At 34.1% G+C, this 18,621-nt stretch overlaps 3 protein-coding genes and 1 pseudogene across 3 annotated transcripts; all 4 read left to right on the plus strand.

Annotated features, from left to right (window-relative positions):
• Positions 1 to 1,386: 1,386 nt before the first annotated feature.
• On the plus strand, positions 1,387 to 3,053 carry LOC145585332 (putative galacturan 1,4-alpha-galacturonidase SALK6). Its single transcript, XM_081642039.1, has 4 exons — positions 1,387 to 1,509; positions 1,615 to 1,935; positions 2,139 to 2,654; positions 2,742 to 3,053. Exons 1-4 carry the CDS (start codon positions 1,387 to 1,389, stop codon positions 3,003 to 3,005), a joined length of 1,224 nt encoding a protein of 407 aa, XP_081498165.1. The 3' UTR covers positions 3,006 to 3,053.
• A 3,847-nt stretch (positions 3,054 to 6,900) lies between these two features.
• On the plus strand, positions 6,901 to 8,958 carry LOC145584312 (putative galacturan 1,4-alpha-galacturonidase SALK6). The gene is made up of 4 exons (XM_081641179.1): positions 6,901 to 7,047; positions 7,246 to 7,569; positions 7,913 to 8,428; positions 8,704 to 8,958. The coding sequence occupies exons 1-4, from the start codon at positions 6,901 to 6,903 to the stop codon at positions 8,956 to 8,958; spliced, it is 1,242 nt and encodes a 413-aa protein (XP_081497305.1).
• Positions 8,959 to 13,389: 4,431 nt separating this feature from the next.
• Positions 13,390 to 15,866, plus strand: LOC145585333 (putative galacturan 1,4-alpha-galacturonidase SALK6). The gene is made up of 4 exons (XM_081642040.1): positions 13,390 to 13,536; positions 13,802 to 14,125; positions 14,500 to 15,015; positions 15,104 to 15,866. The coding sequence occupies exons 1-4, from the start codon at positions 13,390 to 13,392 to the stop codon at positions 15,356 to 15,358; spliced, it is 1,242 nt and encodes a 413-aa protein (XP_081498166.1). The 3' UTR covers positions 15,359 to 15,866.
• An 878-nt stretch (positions 15,867 to 16,744) lies between these two features.
• On the plus strand, positions 16,745 to 18,045 carry LOC145584313 (putative galacturan 1,4-alpha-galacturonidase SALK6 pseudogene; annotated as a pseudogene).
• Positions 18,046 to 18,621: the final 576 nt, after the last annotated feature.

Raw genomic sequence — 18,621 nt, forward strand, 5'->3', positions numbered from 1 at the left:
GCTTTAGTTACACTTTGTATACAACTTCTTAAGTGTGTTAACTAATAATCAATCGATCACGCGCACACTCAACATATATTTTCAATTTTTTCAAGCACTTTTAGAGTGCTTAAGTGCGAACAATTATATAAGTAAGTGCAGATTTGCCACAACTAGAGCCGTTCATCGGTCCAAGACCGGATTAAACTGAAAATTTTAATTTCAAGAACCGAAAATCGGACCGATTAAGCTAAGACCGAACTTGGACTGGACCGAAAAAGATCCAAAACCCGGACCGGACCGCTTTGGACCGATTTTAGAATTTTATTTAAAAAATGCTAAATTTTTTATAATATTTTGGAAAACTCGAAAAAAACATAGGAAAACTCTACTTTAGTGTCTTTTTTTTTTATATGTTAAGTACAAAAAAACTCATATAATTAAAGTTTTCGAAGGTTATTAAGAATAATCTTAACCATTATCTAAGATTTTATGCATAAATTTTAGAAAAAAGCGGTTCAATCCAAGACTGGTTTTTATGGGGTTTTGAACCAGACCGGACAAAAACCGGAAAATAAATTTTTAGACCTAGAGACTGGACTGGTTAATTCAATTCGGTCATGTCCGGTCCGAGGTCGGTGCGGTCTGGTCCAGTTTATTTTTTCGATCCAGACCGATTTTTGAACACCCATAGCTACAACCTTTTTAAGTCTTTAACTTTTATTTAACACTTTATTTCTTTGATTACGTAATCATTTGATCACTTTTTCCACAAAAATTCTCTTTTTAACTTTTGCACAATTTCATTTATAGACTTACATTATTCTTTTCATATAAGCAACAACTGCTATTATAAAAATGTTGTTGAATCAGATTCAATGTATATTGTTAAATATAATGTAATTTTGTTAATGAATAATTTAAAATATAAATAGTTAAAGTTATGTGTTGACATATCTGCCCAAAAGAAATGACAAAGCTTTTTGTAGGATGAAGGGAGTAACCGAATAATCCTCAAACTTATTACCGCGTTGTTAAACTACACAACTGCAAGTGACGTAAAACCTAATGAAATACTCATAAGCAAATTTAATTTGTTACAGAAATGTTGTTCCAACAGAAAAAAAAACAAACTAATGTAACACGCGTTTAGTTTATCAATGGATAGGAGTGTATCAAGGTGCAATGAAGTAGATCTGAAATTAATTTTAATTTGCAATAACCACAAACTTAGCTTAAATTTAGCAACTTGCTTGAAACTGAATCAACATTTCAGTGGCGGAGGATTTCAGCTGTTACTATATAAGCAGCAGTTGTTTATGTTTATGATCATAATAAAAAAAAAAAAAAAAAAAAACAATAATTTTTTTTTTTAAAAAACCCAAAAAAAAAAAAAAAAAAAAAAAAATGAAAACTCCCAATCTCCCATTGTTGATTAGCTTGTTTTATACATTTGTTATAGTCGTAAGATCCCAAAAGACCGTCGACATAACAAAATTTGGTGCCAAGCCTAATGCAGATGCAACACAGGTACATTTTTCTTTCTTGATTCATATTTGTATTATTCTATGATGATGATGTTTTCTTAAAATGTCGCGAATTTTGCTTACTAAAGTGTGTGCGAAATTGATTCAGGGCTTATTGGGTGCCTGGAAAGAAGCATGTGCAGCAAAAGCGCCTACAACGATTGTAGTACCTAAAGGAACCTTCTTGTTGAACGCGGTGAAGCTTATGGGTCCTTGCAAGGGTCCGATTACTATCGAAGTTAGAGGAAACTTCAAAGCACCACCACAAGTAGCCCAGTTTAAAGGCCAAGACACTTGGGTTAAATTTGAAAACATTGAGGGTCTTACTGTCAACGGTGTATCTGGTGGAGGAACGTTTGATGGTCAAGGACAATCCGCGTGGAAGCAGAATGATTGTGCTAAGACTGGCTCTTGCAACAATCTTCCTTATGTATGTCACCTTTGTTACATCTAGGAGTACGTCTTATAATATACTACCTCTATTCATGTTATTTGCAATGATTAGACATTTTCTGCTCATATTTTATGTCAAATCGTTGCAAATAATATGAAACAGGGGTAGTAATTAGATCTTTTTATTAAGGAGTACTCGTACTAATTAAATTATTCATGTCATTACAACTATATGTGCAGAATTTCAGGTTCAACATGATAACAAACGGTAAAATAAACGGGATCAAATCGTTGAACAGCAAGCTATATCACATGGGAGTTTTGGGATGCAAAAACTTAACACTAAACGATTTAACTATCAAAGCACCAAAAGACAGTCTTAATACAGATGGTATGCACATTGGACGTTCAAACGGGGTGTTTGTCACCAATTCAAAGATTGGTACCGGAGATGATTGTATCTCTATGGGTGATGGAGCTGTTGACGTTCACATTGAGGGTATCACATGTGGTCCTGGTCATGGTATAAGTATTGGAAGCATGGGCAGATACCCGAATGAGGCTCCTAACAAAGGTATCATTGTTAAGAACTGCACATTTACTGATACCGACAATGGTGTTAGAATCAAGAGTTGGATGAACTCTTATGCAGCAACTGGTACTGATCTTCATTTTGAGGACATTACTGTTAAAAATGTGCTTAATCCTGTTATTATCGATCAAGAGTATTGCCCCTACAATCACTGCAAGGATAAGGTTATCAATTGAACAATTCTAACTGATGTACATCTTAATTTATTAAATCACACTTTAGTTGTACGCTAATAAAAGTTTTATTTTCAGACACCATCAAAGGTTAAGCTCAGCAACATCAGTTTCAAAAGAGTAAGAGGAAGTGCAACTTCGAAGGAGGCAGTGAAGCTGTTGTGTAGCAGTGGAGTTCCTTGTGACAAGGTCGAGCTTTCTGACATCGACTTGACTTTCTCTGGGGGAGCTGCCGTCTCAGAGTGTAAAAATGTTAAGCCAATCATTACTGGCAAGCAGAACCCAGCTGCATGTGGTGCACCCGCTCAACATTCTGATTCTAGGAAGTCAAAATCTTCGTAAATGAATGGACTATGCACTTTACGTTTGTACGTATCAAATATTTGACTACTGTGCTGTACTCGTAAAATTTTGTCAACTGAATAGATTCTGTACTAGGATGTCTTTGGTTTAGCACCTTTTCAAGACTATTTTGTGGCTACCTTGATAACGTATGATTGTAAGAGAATTTATGCAATAATATGACTTGATTGATACACTAACATACAATTCTATTGTTTATTTGTGTGTGTGAATGATTGATGTATTACATTTTTTTTTTTTTTTACACTTTTATGCGCATATTAATATAAAAAAAAAAAAAAAAAAAGGCATTGACAGAACCTTTTAGTACTAAATTTTTTTTTTTTTTAAATAGTTGTACTTAATTACTTATATGCGTGGGATCAAACTTTATTTGCTGAAATGGGATCAAACTAGCGTTCTCGAACTTATGGTAATCTAAGAATAAATCGCAAATTTTTTTTTTCAACAAATCGTAAGTTTATGAAAAGAGGAAATTCACATTTTAGATCTGTAAACGATACGTTATTTTTTTGCTAATTCCGAGCTCAATTTGGTTCCCTAAGAGATAAAATAGTCCCTAAAATATTAACCGAATATTTTTCGATACGTAAACCGATGTAAAAGTTGAATCGGACTGTAATTACAATTTATAAGACCTTTTGGGGTGCAATTTGTAATTTTTTTTAAATGACTACAATTTGCAAAATACAAACTTTAAATGGCTGCAATAATTGACAAAAATTCCTTTGAATTTTTCTTAATTTTATACTCCGTATTTTTTTTGTGAAAACAATCTTAATTTTATATTAATGTTCTCCATATGGAGTATAAATGAATATAATATCCAATTTAATATGTCTCTTCAATCTCTACCTGTCATGAATGTGTCACGAACAAATTTAGTTTCTTAGGGCTCGTGTTGACATCGTTTTTTGTTTTTAGTTTTTCAATTTTTTGAAAATAAATAATCAAAAGCAGGAAATAAGAAAAAGGCGTTTTTACTTTTTTGCTGCTAGTTTTCTACATCATCATATTTTTAATAAGTTTAACCAATGTTTGATTTATTATATGACATGTATTATAAGATTTTGAAAAACAAAAACCAAAAAACAGAAAACCACAACAATACCAAACAGACCCTTAATAACTAATTTTAATGTCCTTTACAAAGTGTAATGAAATTATTCAAATTCTATCTATTATATGTAGCAGTTGAATAAAAAAGGAAGTAGCAGTTGAATAAAAAAGGAAGGAGTAGTAATATCACTACTATAGATACACTTGGTGTCCATGAGATCAGAGTTTCTGTAACACCCTGTCCTTATCAACGAAGAGATGCAATGGAAATAACATCCGAACGAAAATGTCACTTAAGATCAGAGTTTCTGTAATACCCCTCGTGATTGCTTTAAAGGAATTTAATATACTACTCATATCAACAAAATGATCTTCCCTTTAAAGGGCTCATATGATAAGATACTTCTCAGTTAAACGTGCTTGGCTGGGAGTAGACTTGGGATGGGTGACATATTGGAAAATTTTCTCGGGGTGCACATGAGTGAGGAAACAATGTGCCGAAAGGATTTATGTTGGTTTGTGGGGACAGTGGTTGGTCCTTGATGCGTATTTCATGACAATAGGTCCCTCCCTAATTTGTTTGGGGTCGGGGTGTTACAGTTTCTGTATAGTAAAATACTTTCTCTATTTTCTTACTTGCAACACTTCTCGGTTCTCATTTTATGCTTGCCAATGCATCCTTTAATTGCATATATATATATATCTCTCTTATTATTAATAAGTAAAAGTATATACTAAGGCGAATCTAAAGTTATCCACATGACTATATATACTTCATACATACTTCGTATTTAACAAGACAAATCATCAAAAGTAGTAAAAGTTACATATGTTTTAGTTTTTATGCAAAGTGAAAGTAATATATGTGGATATGTGTGCTTATAATTTATGTTTATAAAGTTTGTGAAAACATTTTGTCCATTTTAAGAATTGAAGATTAAGAGAAATGTGGTGAAAAAAGTTTGAAAACAACTCCTCCATTATTGAATTAGATTAAATTCGTACCATTGTTTCATAAGTGCCATAACTATGGTACAAAGAAGGAAGATTTGTAAAAAAAAAAAACCTTTTAAAAACATCATTTTGGGAAAAAAAACCTTTTAAAAGCTTTTTGGTAAAAAAAAAACCACCACCACGTTCATTTTTTGCGATAAGAAACCTATTCCTTTAATTACCCTCTAATTAAATTAATTAAATTCTAATTTCTTTTAATTAATCTCTAACCCACCAAATTACTACTCCCTCCGTTTCATAATGTTAGTCCCATATACTATTTTGGGCGTTTCAAAAATATCTACCCATATTGAATATATTTCATTTATAATTTGATTTTTTTGGAATTAATTGATTGTGGATTGATGACATGACTCTAAGTAAGGAAATTTTTACCTTAAATTATGCAATTATGACTTGTGCTTTCCTAATAAAAAATTAGAAAAGTTAAATAAGGTAAACTAATTATGAATTATGTTGTATTTTAATGTTAGATTCCAAATATATTTATTTTCTTATTTTATGTGATTGATTCCATATGAGACTAACATTATGAAACGGAGGGAGTAAATGATTTGATTTAATTAATATACATAAAAAAACCACCACCCCCTCTTTTCTCCCTTTCCTCCTTCTTCCTCCTCCCATGGAACCAACCCATTCCCCGCCGGACCCGCTGTCCGGATCCCCCTACCTCCGGGGACCTCCTCCAGCGCCAGACGAACCTCCCTTTCCCCCTAAATCACAGCCCAACAACCATCTCCTTTATTTTGAAAACCCTTAGGAAATTGATTTGGGGGTTTTTAATTTTGTGCATCTTGCTTTAATTGTTGCTTGTTTTGGCTTTGATTATGTATGTATATGATGGTAGGGTGTTTTAGAAGCAAATTGTAATTGATTTGGACTTGATTTGAGCATGTTAGAGTATATAAGATCCAAAAATTCGAAGGGAGGTGGTGGTCGCCAACGGGGATAAGGGGGAAAGGGACGGTCCACCGACAGTGGAGGTAGGTCGCCGGAGGTGGGGAGGATTGAATCTGGGCAATGGGTCCGGTGGGTGAGGGGGTTGCTACCAAGGGAGGGGGTAAGGGAGGAAGAAGGGGAAGGGGTGGTTGGTTGGTGGTTGGTGGTTGGGGTGATGGTTTTTTTTTATGTATGAATTAAATATAGCTCTTAAGTAATTGGGTGTGTTAAAGGCTAATTAGAAGATATGGGAGGAAATTAGAGTCTAATTAAGTTAATTAGACTATAATTAAGGAAATTTGCAAAAAAAATAAACATGGTGGTTTTTTTTAACCAAAAGGCTTTTAAAATGTTTTTTTTTTTTTTTTTTTTTCTTTCGCAAAATGGTGCTTTTAAAAGTTTTTTTTTTTTTTTTTTTTTTTTTTTTTTTTTTTTTTTTTTTTTACAAATTTTCCTATAAAGAATGGGAAAGAAAATAATTTATACAGGTCGATTTATATTTCTAGCGTCTTACATTGTTTCTGTAAAACACATTTACTAAAAGCAGAGATTGACTCTACTGTGATGGTATGAGTGTAGTTATAATATGTATTTTTAGCAACACTTATAATAGGTTTCTTAAAATGGTTAGCCTCTTGTTCTACATCAAGTAAGTTATAATAAGTGATATATTTAGTAAATAACTCATGGCAGAGAACAAAACAGATTAAGAAATTGCTTGGCCTAATTATATGTTTACCAGAAACTGTTTAGTATATATATTGTAGTTTTAACAAAGAAAAACATAGAACAATAATATTTCAACTAGCTAGCTTCATAAACTAATTATTTTAAGAGAGAAATAAAAAAAAAAAAAAAAATGGCTGCAAAATTAAGTTGCATTTTGCTTTTCCTTGCATTTAATTTGCTTGTGTTACAAATTAATGGTCAAGAAGCTGCTGCGGGTGATACCATTGTATTTGACATAGCCAAATATGGTGCAAAGCCCAATGCCGATGTTACACAGGTAAAGGAACACTATAGGATCGACGTCATGATTACAAAGAGTAATTTCTATGTGATTTAGAGGGGCGTGTACATAGATATATAGGGATGTGTTACATGACCTAAAAACGAATTTTATAGCTATTTGACAACTTGCAATATCAATTTGTGAATATACAGTTGAAATGAATTGAATGTTTATTTGTTTATTATTTTTCAGGCATTTTTAGACGCATGGAGTGATGCATGTGAATCAAAGAAACGAAGCAAGGTATTAATTCCTAAAGGAGATTACTTGCTAGGTCCTATTAAGCTGAAAGGCCCATGCCAAACACCAACTACAATAGAAATTCTAGGGAACTTCAAGGCCCCTTCAAGTGTGGCTTCGTTTAAGAAAGAAGATACATGGTTTAAGGTAGAATATGTCGATAGTTTGACAATCACATCTCCTAAAGGGGCAGGTGTATTTGATGGCCAAGGAAAAGAGGCTTGGAAACAGAATGGATGCGTTAAGAGCTACGTCGGATGCTTCACCCTTCCTTACGTAAGATCTAAAATCCCTATAACTTTTTGGGAGGTCTTGGATCAAAAGAATGTCACAAATTATAATAACTTAATGTGACTCGTCATATGTTAGAAAAAATATGTATGTGGCTGTTTGCATCAACATTTTTTGATATAGTCATCTACTGGCCATGGTTAATCTTGAGGTGACTTATTATATCGTTTAGAGTGGCTTGTTGTATGCCTAATCACACATTGCAAAACATTGGTCATACTAAAAATAAAAAAATAATAATAAAAAAAAAAAAACTACGATTTTGTCAATTTCACACACCAAGTTTACAAAATATGAAATTACTAATGACTTATGTTGTGCATTGCAGAACTTTAGGTTCAATTTTGTGACGAATTCAAAGATTGTGGGCTTAACTTCAAAAGACAGCAAGCTATTTCACATAGCACTCCTAGGGTGTAAGCACCTAGAGATGAGTGGCATAACTATAAAAGCCCCAGCAGATAGCCCTAACACAGATGGCATTCACATCGGGCGTTCAGAATTTGTTACCATAAGAGGATTCACCATTGGCACCGGAGATGACTGTGTGTCCTTCGGTGATGGTGCTAAGAACGTTCTGGTAGAACATGTCACCTGTGGACCTGGCCACGGTATAAGTGTTGGGAGTCTTGGCAGATATCCTAATGAGGATCCTGTGTCTAATATCACTGTAAGACATTGTACCATTAAGAACACTGACAATGGTGTCCGTGTTAAAACATGGCACAACTCGTATCCATCCACTGTTAGCAAACTGCATTTTGAAGATATCACTGTCGAAAATGTTAGAAACCCCGTCATAGTTGATCAAGAGTACTGCCCCTACAATCACTGCAAAGAAAAGGTAAGCCTAAAACATGAATGATATCTTTACTATACTCCCTTTTTTCATTGATTTCTAAATAGTTGCAATACTTTTTCACGTGCAAAGATATGTGTAAGTATTACTCCCTCTATTCCCTTTTATTTGTACCATATCACTCATAAAGCTCTCACAAAAAGTGGGCCTATGGTGCCAAAAAACAAAAAAAAAAAAAAAGGGACCGAAGGTGTAGCAACCAAGGAATTTTTTTTTTTGGCCTTTTTAACAATTTATTTTATATGATTTCATTTTCGCAGACACCATCCAAAGTTAAGATTTCCGACATTAAGTTTATGAACGTAAAGGGAGCTTCAAGTGGGAAGGAGGCCGTGAAGTTGATTTGTAGCAGCGGATATCCATGTAACAAGGTGGAGCTCGCAGACATAGACCTAAAATACAGTGGCAGCGATGGTCCAGCAGTTTCGATGTGTAAATTCGTTAAGCCTACTCTTGTTGGAAAGCAGAATCCGCCTGCTTGTGATGCTCCTGCTACCCCTGTTGTTGAATTGTAGTCTCTAGCTTTACGTTGTAGTATCTTTAATAAGTAGTCTAGCTAGTAATTTAGCATAGACTTTCGAATACTTTGTGAGATTCTACAAATATTCATCTATTTCTTGTGAATAAAAAGCAAGAGAAAATGTGAATTTGCCACTGAAAATCATGTTCCTCTAATCTTTATTCTCATTGAAAGATTAGAAGAATGATAGCCTTTGTATTGAGAACAAAAGAGATTATAAAAATACAATATATTGGCTATTATGTTTGTGACTTTTTGATATTCTAAGATACTAATAAAAGACGAAAATGAAATCATAATTGTATTTTTCAATTATCATAAAGTCAGAATAATGCTCTAGCCCTTGGATTATTGATTATATGTACTCGTAAATTTAGAAGGCCATCTTAGGAAAATCAGCGATTTCCAGTTTTCCACTAAACATTCCTATTAATCAACATTATTGAATTAGCTAATATAATTAGAATCTTGTTAACGAACGCCCCTGGGACGTTGGATAAGCATTTAAAATCTTACCTAAAGTGGTATTAATTTGGGAAAGCATAACAAAATCACGCGTCAATCGGTATAATTAATGTTAGTTTTAATTTAATCTTTCTACTTTTAACTAGTTAAAACCAACGCCTCCGAAACGTTCGTTAGCATTTTCCTTATAAATATCTGTATTTGAACCTTCGAACTATTTATCAAAAGAAGTGCAACCTGATCGAAGGACGTTATTGCAACAAGAGGTAGGAAAATCCGTACTATTGCCTATTACAATTCCTTCAATTCGTCATCATACGGCTGGTACATAGCCAGATTAGACGTACTCTAACAGGATTCAATTCACAGCTTCGAGGATTATATTGTTTCATTGTTTGAGACCATGTCCTCTTGATTGACTAGCAAAGGAGTGGGCTTAAATCACGGTAGTATTTAACATAAACTTTGGTATCTATATATTATAATTACAAAGTCAGCTAATGAGGTTTCTCCAAAACCTCAATCCTCAACTCTCATGAGTTTTTTTTTTTTTTTTTTAATAACCTCTCATTGAGTAACTTCCATCATTTTTTTAAAAAAAACTTCCATCTTTCCTACGGAGTATTATTTTTTCTTTCTAAATATACATGTTACATGTATACCGTGCGGTAGCACGGATACACTCTAGTTCTTAAAATTCTACAATCTATTAACTAATACTAAATTAGCAACCGCTTACATCATCCTTTCCTAAAACTAGACACATGTCAGGTTGTCATTAAAAAATTTCCCTCCAAAACTATAAATGATGTCATCATGATTTTTTATTTGATTTAATTAAAATTCTGATCACCTATTTTATTATTGGTATCAATTTTCGAAAATAGTCCGTCCATCTAATAATAATAATTATTTAATTTTTCTTCCTCGCGTAGCCCTTTTATTATTCAATTTTTATATGAAGTCTAAATTTTATTTTTAATATTTGATACATCATTTATTTCGGGATTTTTTTTTTAATTTTTTTTTATTTTGGTATGAAAAAATAAACAAAATTTTTAAAAAATTATTTGTTCAAATCATGCATCGCACGAGACTAATCTAGTAGTCATCTTTAAAATGACTACCATTATATTTAATTTTTATTGGCCATTTCTTGATTTAGATTTTGTTGGTCAAACTTATTAAAAATGAATTTCCACTGAAGATGATAATCTAACCGCGAACTAGGCCTGTTCACGGATCGGATATCCGAAGCTTCGGATATCTAAAATTGATATCCGAATCCGATCCGAAAATTTCGGATATCCGATATCCGAAATCATTCGGATCGGATATAAATCTCATTAATTATATCAATTTTGTAACATTAAGCCTTCCTGACGTTCCTATACAATATATATGAGCATTGTAGTCTTTTTTTGCAAATTAAATTATCAAAAGACCACCTAAGTATTAATTGACAATTTGACATACAACTCCTCAAATACTAAACCAGAAAATCAAATAACAAATCAAAATTCCCAAATTGAAAACCAGAAAATTAACACAAATAGATTAAAAAAAAAAAACAGATCGAAACTTGCAACAAATACTAGTAGATCTAAAATCAAACAAAAAATCAAAATTATCAACAACTAGAACCAAATTATGTAAGGTGGTTGTGTGTAGAACCAAATCAACTTCCAAACAGTTAGCAACTTAGCAACGATGCAGCAAATAGGAGCATAAAAGACAAAGTTTTCAAGTTTAGTTTTATTTAACATTATGATAAGCTTCCAAACAATGAAATAGACATACATATTGGATATTAAGGTCGAAAGAATGGCGATTTGCCGAGCAAATGCGAGTAGAAGAAGATCGAAAATGAAAAATAAAATTAAGGGAGGTTGGGCGTCTTCGAGAAGACGAAAATGAAAAAAAAAATTAAGGGAGGTTGGGCGTAGAAGACGATCTTTGTCGTGATAGAGTGAGGGCCTATGAACGTTGAACGCCGTGAACGGTGGCTGGTGGCTATGAGCCTATGAAGGGTGGGTGGCGGCCTGAACATAGAGAGAGGGCAAGAATTTAGGGTTTTTCTTTTTTAGTGAGATATTGAAAGTAAGGGGGTGTTTGGTTCAAGTATATTAGGTTTAAGGTATGGGTTTGGAATGACCAAAACCCATACCTTGTGTTTGTTTCTTGAAATTTCATTTTTCAAACCCATACCTCAAACCCCCAAGGTATGGGTTTTTGAAACCCAAGGGGGGAGGTGGGTATGGCTCATACCTATACCTTTAGGTTTAAAATTAAAAGGAAAACTATCATTCCTAGATAAAAACCAAACACATGAAATCAAGTATCAAGTTCCAACCCCATACCACCCAGGTTTCATTCCTCATTCCAAACCCATACCATTGTTTGAACCAAACGCCCCCTAAGTAAGGTGTTGTGACTTGTGAATTTGTTTTACAGTAGAAAATTTCAGCTTTTTTATTTCCTGATATCAATATTTACCCTTTTAATTTCGGCTATTAGTTCGGATATCCGATATCCAATATCCGATACCCGAAAATTTTCGGATATCGGATATCCGAAAATTTGAAAACCAGTATCCGAATCCGTATCCGATATCCGATTTTTCGGATCGGATATCCGATCCGAAATGAAAACTCGGATCGGATATCCTAAAATTCGGATCGGTTGCGGATCGGATTTTCGGATTTTCGGATTCTCGGATAGTTTTGTACAGGCGTACCGCGAACACCAATAATTAGAATCGAAGAAGGTATTGTATTTCTTGGGGGGTTCTTCCCTCATTTGCATACAAAAAAAATGTGGGCTAAAACATCCCAAGCACCCAAGTTGGACGAGAGTAATTGATTGAGTAGTATTAATACACTATCTTTTTCTTATGCTATGTACAGGGGTTTACTGGTTTAGTGTTCTGTCCAACAAACCCCATTTACAACATTTGTATATATTTTACTAATTTTAGTCATCAATTCAATTTAACATTTTAAGATTTTAGACTGATAATAAAAAGTTAAGTAACTAAAACAAAGGGAGTATGAGAATATTTCGAATCAAGGTGTTGATATATAATCTTCTATACAATATACTAAAATAATCACCAGAATTATTCTTAATGTACATGTGTCGCATTTACAATAAGAAATTTTCAGCCAAAATTTTATTTTTCTATAAAAAAATAACATCATAAAAAATTTAATGAAAAACTTGCAATAATTTATAAAAATATTTTAAATTATTTATCTAACAAATGAATTCAAATTAAAAAAAAAATGTTATATAAGTCACTTTATTTAAATTGTCTTCATCTTAATTGACTTTTATTATTTACAAGTCTTATTATTATAAAGCCATGCATTACACGGGGCAAAAATTAGTCTTAGATATTCTAAACACCTCTACAAAAATAACTTTTGAGAAAACAAGACAATTATCACATTAATTGGAGTACGTATTTTGCTATAATTTTTTGGTGTTTAGAGAACCACAAGGACATGGGTGAGAATCGATCCCAGGATCTCATAGAGCTGAGAGGAAAGCTCTAACCACTTGAGCTATCCCTGACTCTCGTATTTTGCTATAATTAAGTGTAAACAAGCATCATAAGTCTCATCTTCTTGAACTTTTTCCATATTTTGTCCGTTTGACCCCTTCAACACTCAAAACTTCTATAAATTATGTTAGTGTAGGTATATTATTATGCATATTTAGCAACACCTATAATAGGTTTTATAAAATGGTTAACCTTTATTCTTCATAATGTAAATTAGAATTAGTGATATATTTAGCAAACAACTCATGGCAGCGAGCAGAACAAATTTAAACAATTGATCGTCTAAACCTATGTTTAACATAAACTGTTGACTATATATAACGCAAGTTTTACAAAGAAAATCATAAAGCAATATATTTTAACTAGTTTCATAACCAAATTTTTGTTAAAAAAAAAATGGCTACTAAATTAAATTACACATTGTTTTTTCTTGCATTCTGTTTGCTCGTCTTACAAATTAATGGTCAAGAACCTGCTGAAGGTGATACCATTGTATTTGACATAACAGCAAAGGGTGCAAAGCCTAATGCCGATGTTACACAGGTAAAGTAATACATGAAAGATCGACGTTATAATCATAAAAAGTAGTTTATACGTGATTGAAACATGCATGTTAAATTAATAGACAGGTAAAGGAGTATAGAGTGATTTTTATTGAGATCGTATGTCTCAGACTAGAATTATTTTTGTATCAAATAACACGAGAAGGTATGTCTCAGACTAGAATTTGTTAAATGTGATATTGATTTGTGAATGTACGTATGTCTGAAATAAATTATTGTGCATTTGTTTGTTGAATATTTTTCAGGCATTTTTAGACGCATGGAGTGATGCATGTGAATCAAAGAAACGAAGCAAGGTATTAATTCCTAAAGGAGATTACTTGCTAGGCCCCATTAAACTAAAAGGTCCATGCCAAACACCAACTACAATAGAAATTCTAGGGAACTTCAAGGCCCCTTCAAGTTTGGCTCCGTTTAAGAACGAAGATACATGGTTTAAGGTAGAAAATGTCGATAGTTTGACAATCACAGCTCCTAAAGGGACAGGTATATTTGATGGCCAAGGACAAGAAGCCTGGAAACAGAATGGGTGCGTTAAGAGCTACGTCGGCTGCTTCACCCTTCCTTATGTAAGATCTTCAAGCCATGCACTATAATTTTTTGAGAATTCTTGGGTCATAAGAATGTCACACATTATAACATAATGTGAGTCGTTATGTATTCGTAACGAAATTTGATGCAACAGTTCACATTGATATATTTTCGTTACAGTCATCTGGTTAGTTCTAATTTGACTTGTTATATTGTTAAGGGATGATTTGTTGTCTGTCTCGTCATACATTGTATAACATCGGTCACACCCAAGACTATTTGCTAAAATAAACCCCCAAAAAATCAAATGGCAACTTCTCTATAGATCAAGTCTGATCTCTATGATTTTTCATACCAATCAAGATTGTTTACAAATCATACAGTTCCTAATGATTTATGTTGTGCATTGTAGAACTTTAGGTTCAATTTTGTAACGAATTCAAAGGTTATCGGCTTAACATCAAAAGACAGCAAGATATTTCACTTTGCCCTCCTAGGGTGTAAGCACCTGGAAATGACTGACATAACTATTACAGCCCCAGCAGATAGCCCTAACACAGATGGAATTCACATCGGACGTTCAGAATTTGTTACCATAAGAGGATTCACCATTGGCACCGGAGATGACTGTGTGTCCTTCGGTGATGGTGCTAAGAACGTCCTTGTAGAAAATGTCACTTGTGGACCTGGCCACGGTATTAGTGTTGGTAGTCTTGGCAGGTACCCTAATGAGGAGCCAGTTTCAAACATCACTGTAAGGCATTGTACCATCAAGGATACCGACAACGGTGTCCGTGTTAAAACATGGCACAACTCTTACCCATCCACCGTTGATAAGTTGCATTTTGAGGATATCACTGTCGAAAACGTTAGAAACCCTGTCATTGTTGATCAAGAGTACTGCCCCTACAATCACTGCAAAGAAAAGGTAAGCCCAAAATTTGAATGATGCCTGTATTTTACCCCCTTTTTTTTTCTTTCTTGTCTTCTAACAATGTATAGTATTTAATTTTCAGACGCCATCAAAAGTTAAGCTTTCCGACATTAAGTTTATGAACGTTAAGGGAGCTTCAAGTGGCAAGGAAGCTGTGAAGTTGATTTGCAGCAGTGGATTTCCGTGTGACAAGGTGGAGCTCGCAGACATAGATCTTAAGTACACTGGCAGCGATGGTCCTGCAGTTTCAATGTGTAAATTCGTTAAGCCTACTCTTGTTGGAACGCAGAATCCAACTGCTTGTGATGCCCCTGCAACCCCTGTTGTTGAACTTTAAGTTCCAGGACAGCAGGGCTTGTATTGTTACATACCAAAGTTTTGTAGTCTTCGGTTTTTTTTACCCCTTAGTATCTTTAATAAATAGTCTAGCACTCTAGCGCATAGACTGTCGAATAATTTGTATGATTTTACAATTATTCGTCTACTTTATGTCAATGAAAAGCAAGCAAAATTATGATTTTGCCATAGAAAATCATGTTCCTCTTCTCTAACATCTGTTTCGTCTAGTATTGTGTTTTAGAGATGTAATAGCCAAACCAAAAATTTTATCGAAAACAGGCCTAATACCACAAAAACTAGAGCAAGTATTTTGCTTTTATGAAGTGTAAACAAACATCAGAAGTTAACGTTGCTCCTCCTTGAACGCATTTCTATTTTCTTACCACTTGATACTTGACTTCATTCGATGATGATCCTTATATAAATTATCAGTGAATTCCCCATGAAATGTTCGTCAACAAGATCAAAATTATCTAATCCACAGCACCCATATCAGCGCAGAATCGCAGATAGATCGACCCAATGAATTGTTCTCATATATATGAGCCATATCATCAGTTAGCTATTCAAAGTCTAAGATTATGTGATGCATGTAAGACATAGGTTAATCAATAATTATAGATTGTACGGTTAATTGATTTAAATAAACCAATGGTTTGGATGGGTACTACACCACTACCTACTATCAAGGAGTAGTGGGTTTGAATTGACGGAATATTGTTGGAGGGTGGTTCATTTACAATTTCTTAATTAAGGGTGGTTATTGACTTAGACAATTTACCTTACAAAGTGATTGTGAAGTTTATTTTCAGACATCAAATTACTTGGTATGTGTAAAGTTTAATACGAGAAAATATGAACATTTTTTAATAACCCGAATCTATCAACCATAACCAAACACAAATACGATCCGAGTCCAAGAGCATCATCAGTTTCAACTCTACTCATAAAGAAGTTCAAAAGCAATAGGGAAAAAAATCACAATCACAAAAGGTAGGTAGATAGAACCTGCCTATAGATACTAAGCAGAGGAGCATTCTGTTAACAGCATTTTTAATGGCTAAAAGACTAAATAAAAATTGCAGTTATTTGGTTTTTTTTAAAAAAAAAAAATAGATGGTTTCTTGTCTTTTCTTAGTTAATTACGCGGGAAAAAAAATTTAGATTCCTATACGACTAATGGAAGAGAGCGAAAAGAACATGATTCAACTGAAGGTAACAAAGGTGTGAACAAAACCTTTAAAAATTATACCTCATTTCAATTAGAAAGGGTGCTAATAATAGAAATATAGGTATTTTTATGCCTAGAAAAACAGTATATAAAGACATAAGCAAGCGGGGACAAAGAGTAAAATATTTCAAACATACCAAATAGAAAAAAGGAATGGCAACCACAGCAAAACTTCCATTGTTCTTCATTCTATTTCAATGGTGCACCATAGCGATTAAGGGACACACGACCGCTGGTGGTGGTGTTGTTGTATTTGACATATGGAATCATGGAGCAAAGACTGATGGCGATGCTACACAGGTGAATGATTACACATGCTTGAAATATACATTAAGAGCATAATAAACTTCTTTAATGTCAGTTTTTAGAGAATAGATCTGTCTTTTTTTTTAACACATTTCTTGATTGTTAGGCCTTAATGAGTGCTTGGAAAGCAGCTTGTGCAGCGACAACTCCTACCACAGTTTTGGTTCCGAAAGGATCATATGTGCTAAACGCAATCAAGCTTCAAGGTCCATGCAAGTCTACAGTCACATTAGAAATTTTAGGGAACTTTAGGGCTCCTGCTGACCCTGCTCTGTTTAAGGGTGAGGATACATGGGTTAAGGTTCAAAACGTTGATGGTTTGACTATCACGGCTCCTAAAGGAGCGGGCGTGTTCGATGGTCAAGGATATATGGCCTGGACAATGAATGACTGCTCTAAAACTGGCAAATGCAATAGCCTTCCCTATGTAAGTTAAGCATCCTTAAATATCACACCAACCAAATTGGTCTAGTTTCATCCCTATCAAAATATTAGGATAATTTGATGGTAGGTTCTTTTTTTTTTTTTTTCATTTCTCTTTTTTCTTCAATTGCAGAATTTTAGGTTCAATTCTTTGACGAATTCAGTGATTCATGGCATAACTTCCCTCGACAGCAAACTATTCCACATGGCAATCTTGAGATGCAAGCAACTAATAATGCATGACATTACTATTTCTGCCCCAAAAACTAGTTTAAACACTGATGGGATTCACGTAGGACGTTCAGATGGAGTGAATATAACACTTGCACAAATTGGAACAGGAGATGACTGTGTTTCCATTGGGGATGGTGCTAAAAATGTTCATATCGAGCAGGTCACTTGTGGACCTGGCCATGGTATTAGTGTAGGAAGTCTAGGTAGATACCCTAACGAGGAACCGGTGCAAGATATCACTGTGAAGGGATGCACAATCAAGAACACAGATAACGGTGTTAGGGTTAAAACATGGCACAACTCTTACCAAGGTGTTGTCACTGGCTTGCATTTTGAGGACATCACTGTTGAAAACGTCTTGAATCCTATTATTGTTGATCAAGAATATTGCCCCTATAATCACTGCGTACAAAAGGTAAGAAATCATCTGCTACTATTAAGCTCCGAATAATTTAGCTGTTATAATATCTAAGACACCCCATAATTATGTGAAGTCCAAAGACACCCCTGTATACAATATATTGCCAGCAACCACCCCCCCCCCCCAACACACTCTTCCCAAATAAAAGCAAAACCAGCTTAGTGAATCAACTATGATTAACATGTACTGATTGTTCTATTCATGCTTTTGTTTGCAGACACCATCCAAAGTGAAGCTTAGTGACATTAGATTCAAGAATGTGAGGGGCACATCAGGTAGCAAGGAAGCAGTGAAGGTGGTTTGCAGCAGCGGCGTGGCATGTGAGAAGATACAGCTCACTGACATTGACCTGACATACACAGGTGAAGACGGTCCTGCAGTCTCTATGTGTAAAAATGTCAGGCCTGTTATAACAGGAAAGCAGATCCCACCTGCTTGCTCTGCACCTGTTACCCCTAGTAAAGATCTATGAAGACTAAGTTTTAAGCTTTGTAAAATTTTCCCCTGTTTTTTAGCTAGTATGTTGAGTAATCACTTGTAATCTCACAATGCTCTGATATACAAATTCAACAGAGATACATATGCTTTTAGAGGTACATGTGTTATGATTCATATAAAATTTACCACAAGTACAAAACTTGTGGCT

The sequence above is a fragment of the Chenopodium album genome, chromosome 16 (genome assembly GCF_948465745.1).
Source record: "Chenopodium album chromosome 16, dcCheAlbu1.1, whole genome shotgun sequence".
Taxonomy (NCBI): domain Eukaryota; kingdom Viridiplantae; phylum Streptophyta; class Magnoliopsida; order Caryophyllales; family Amaranthaceae; genus Chenopodium; species Chenopodium album.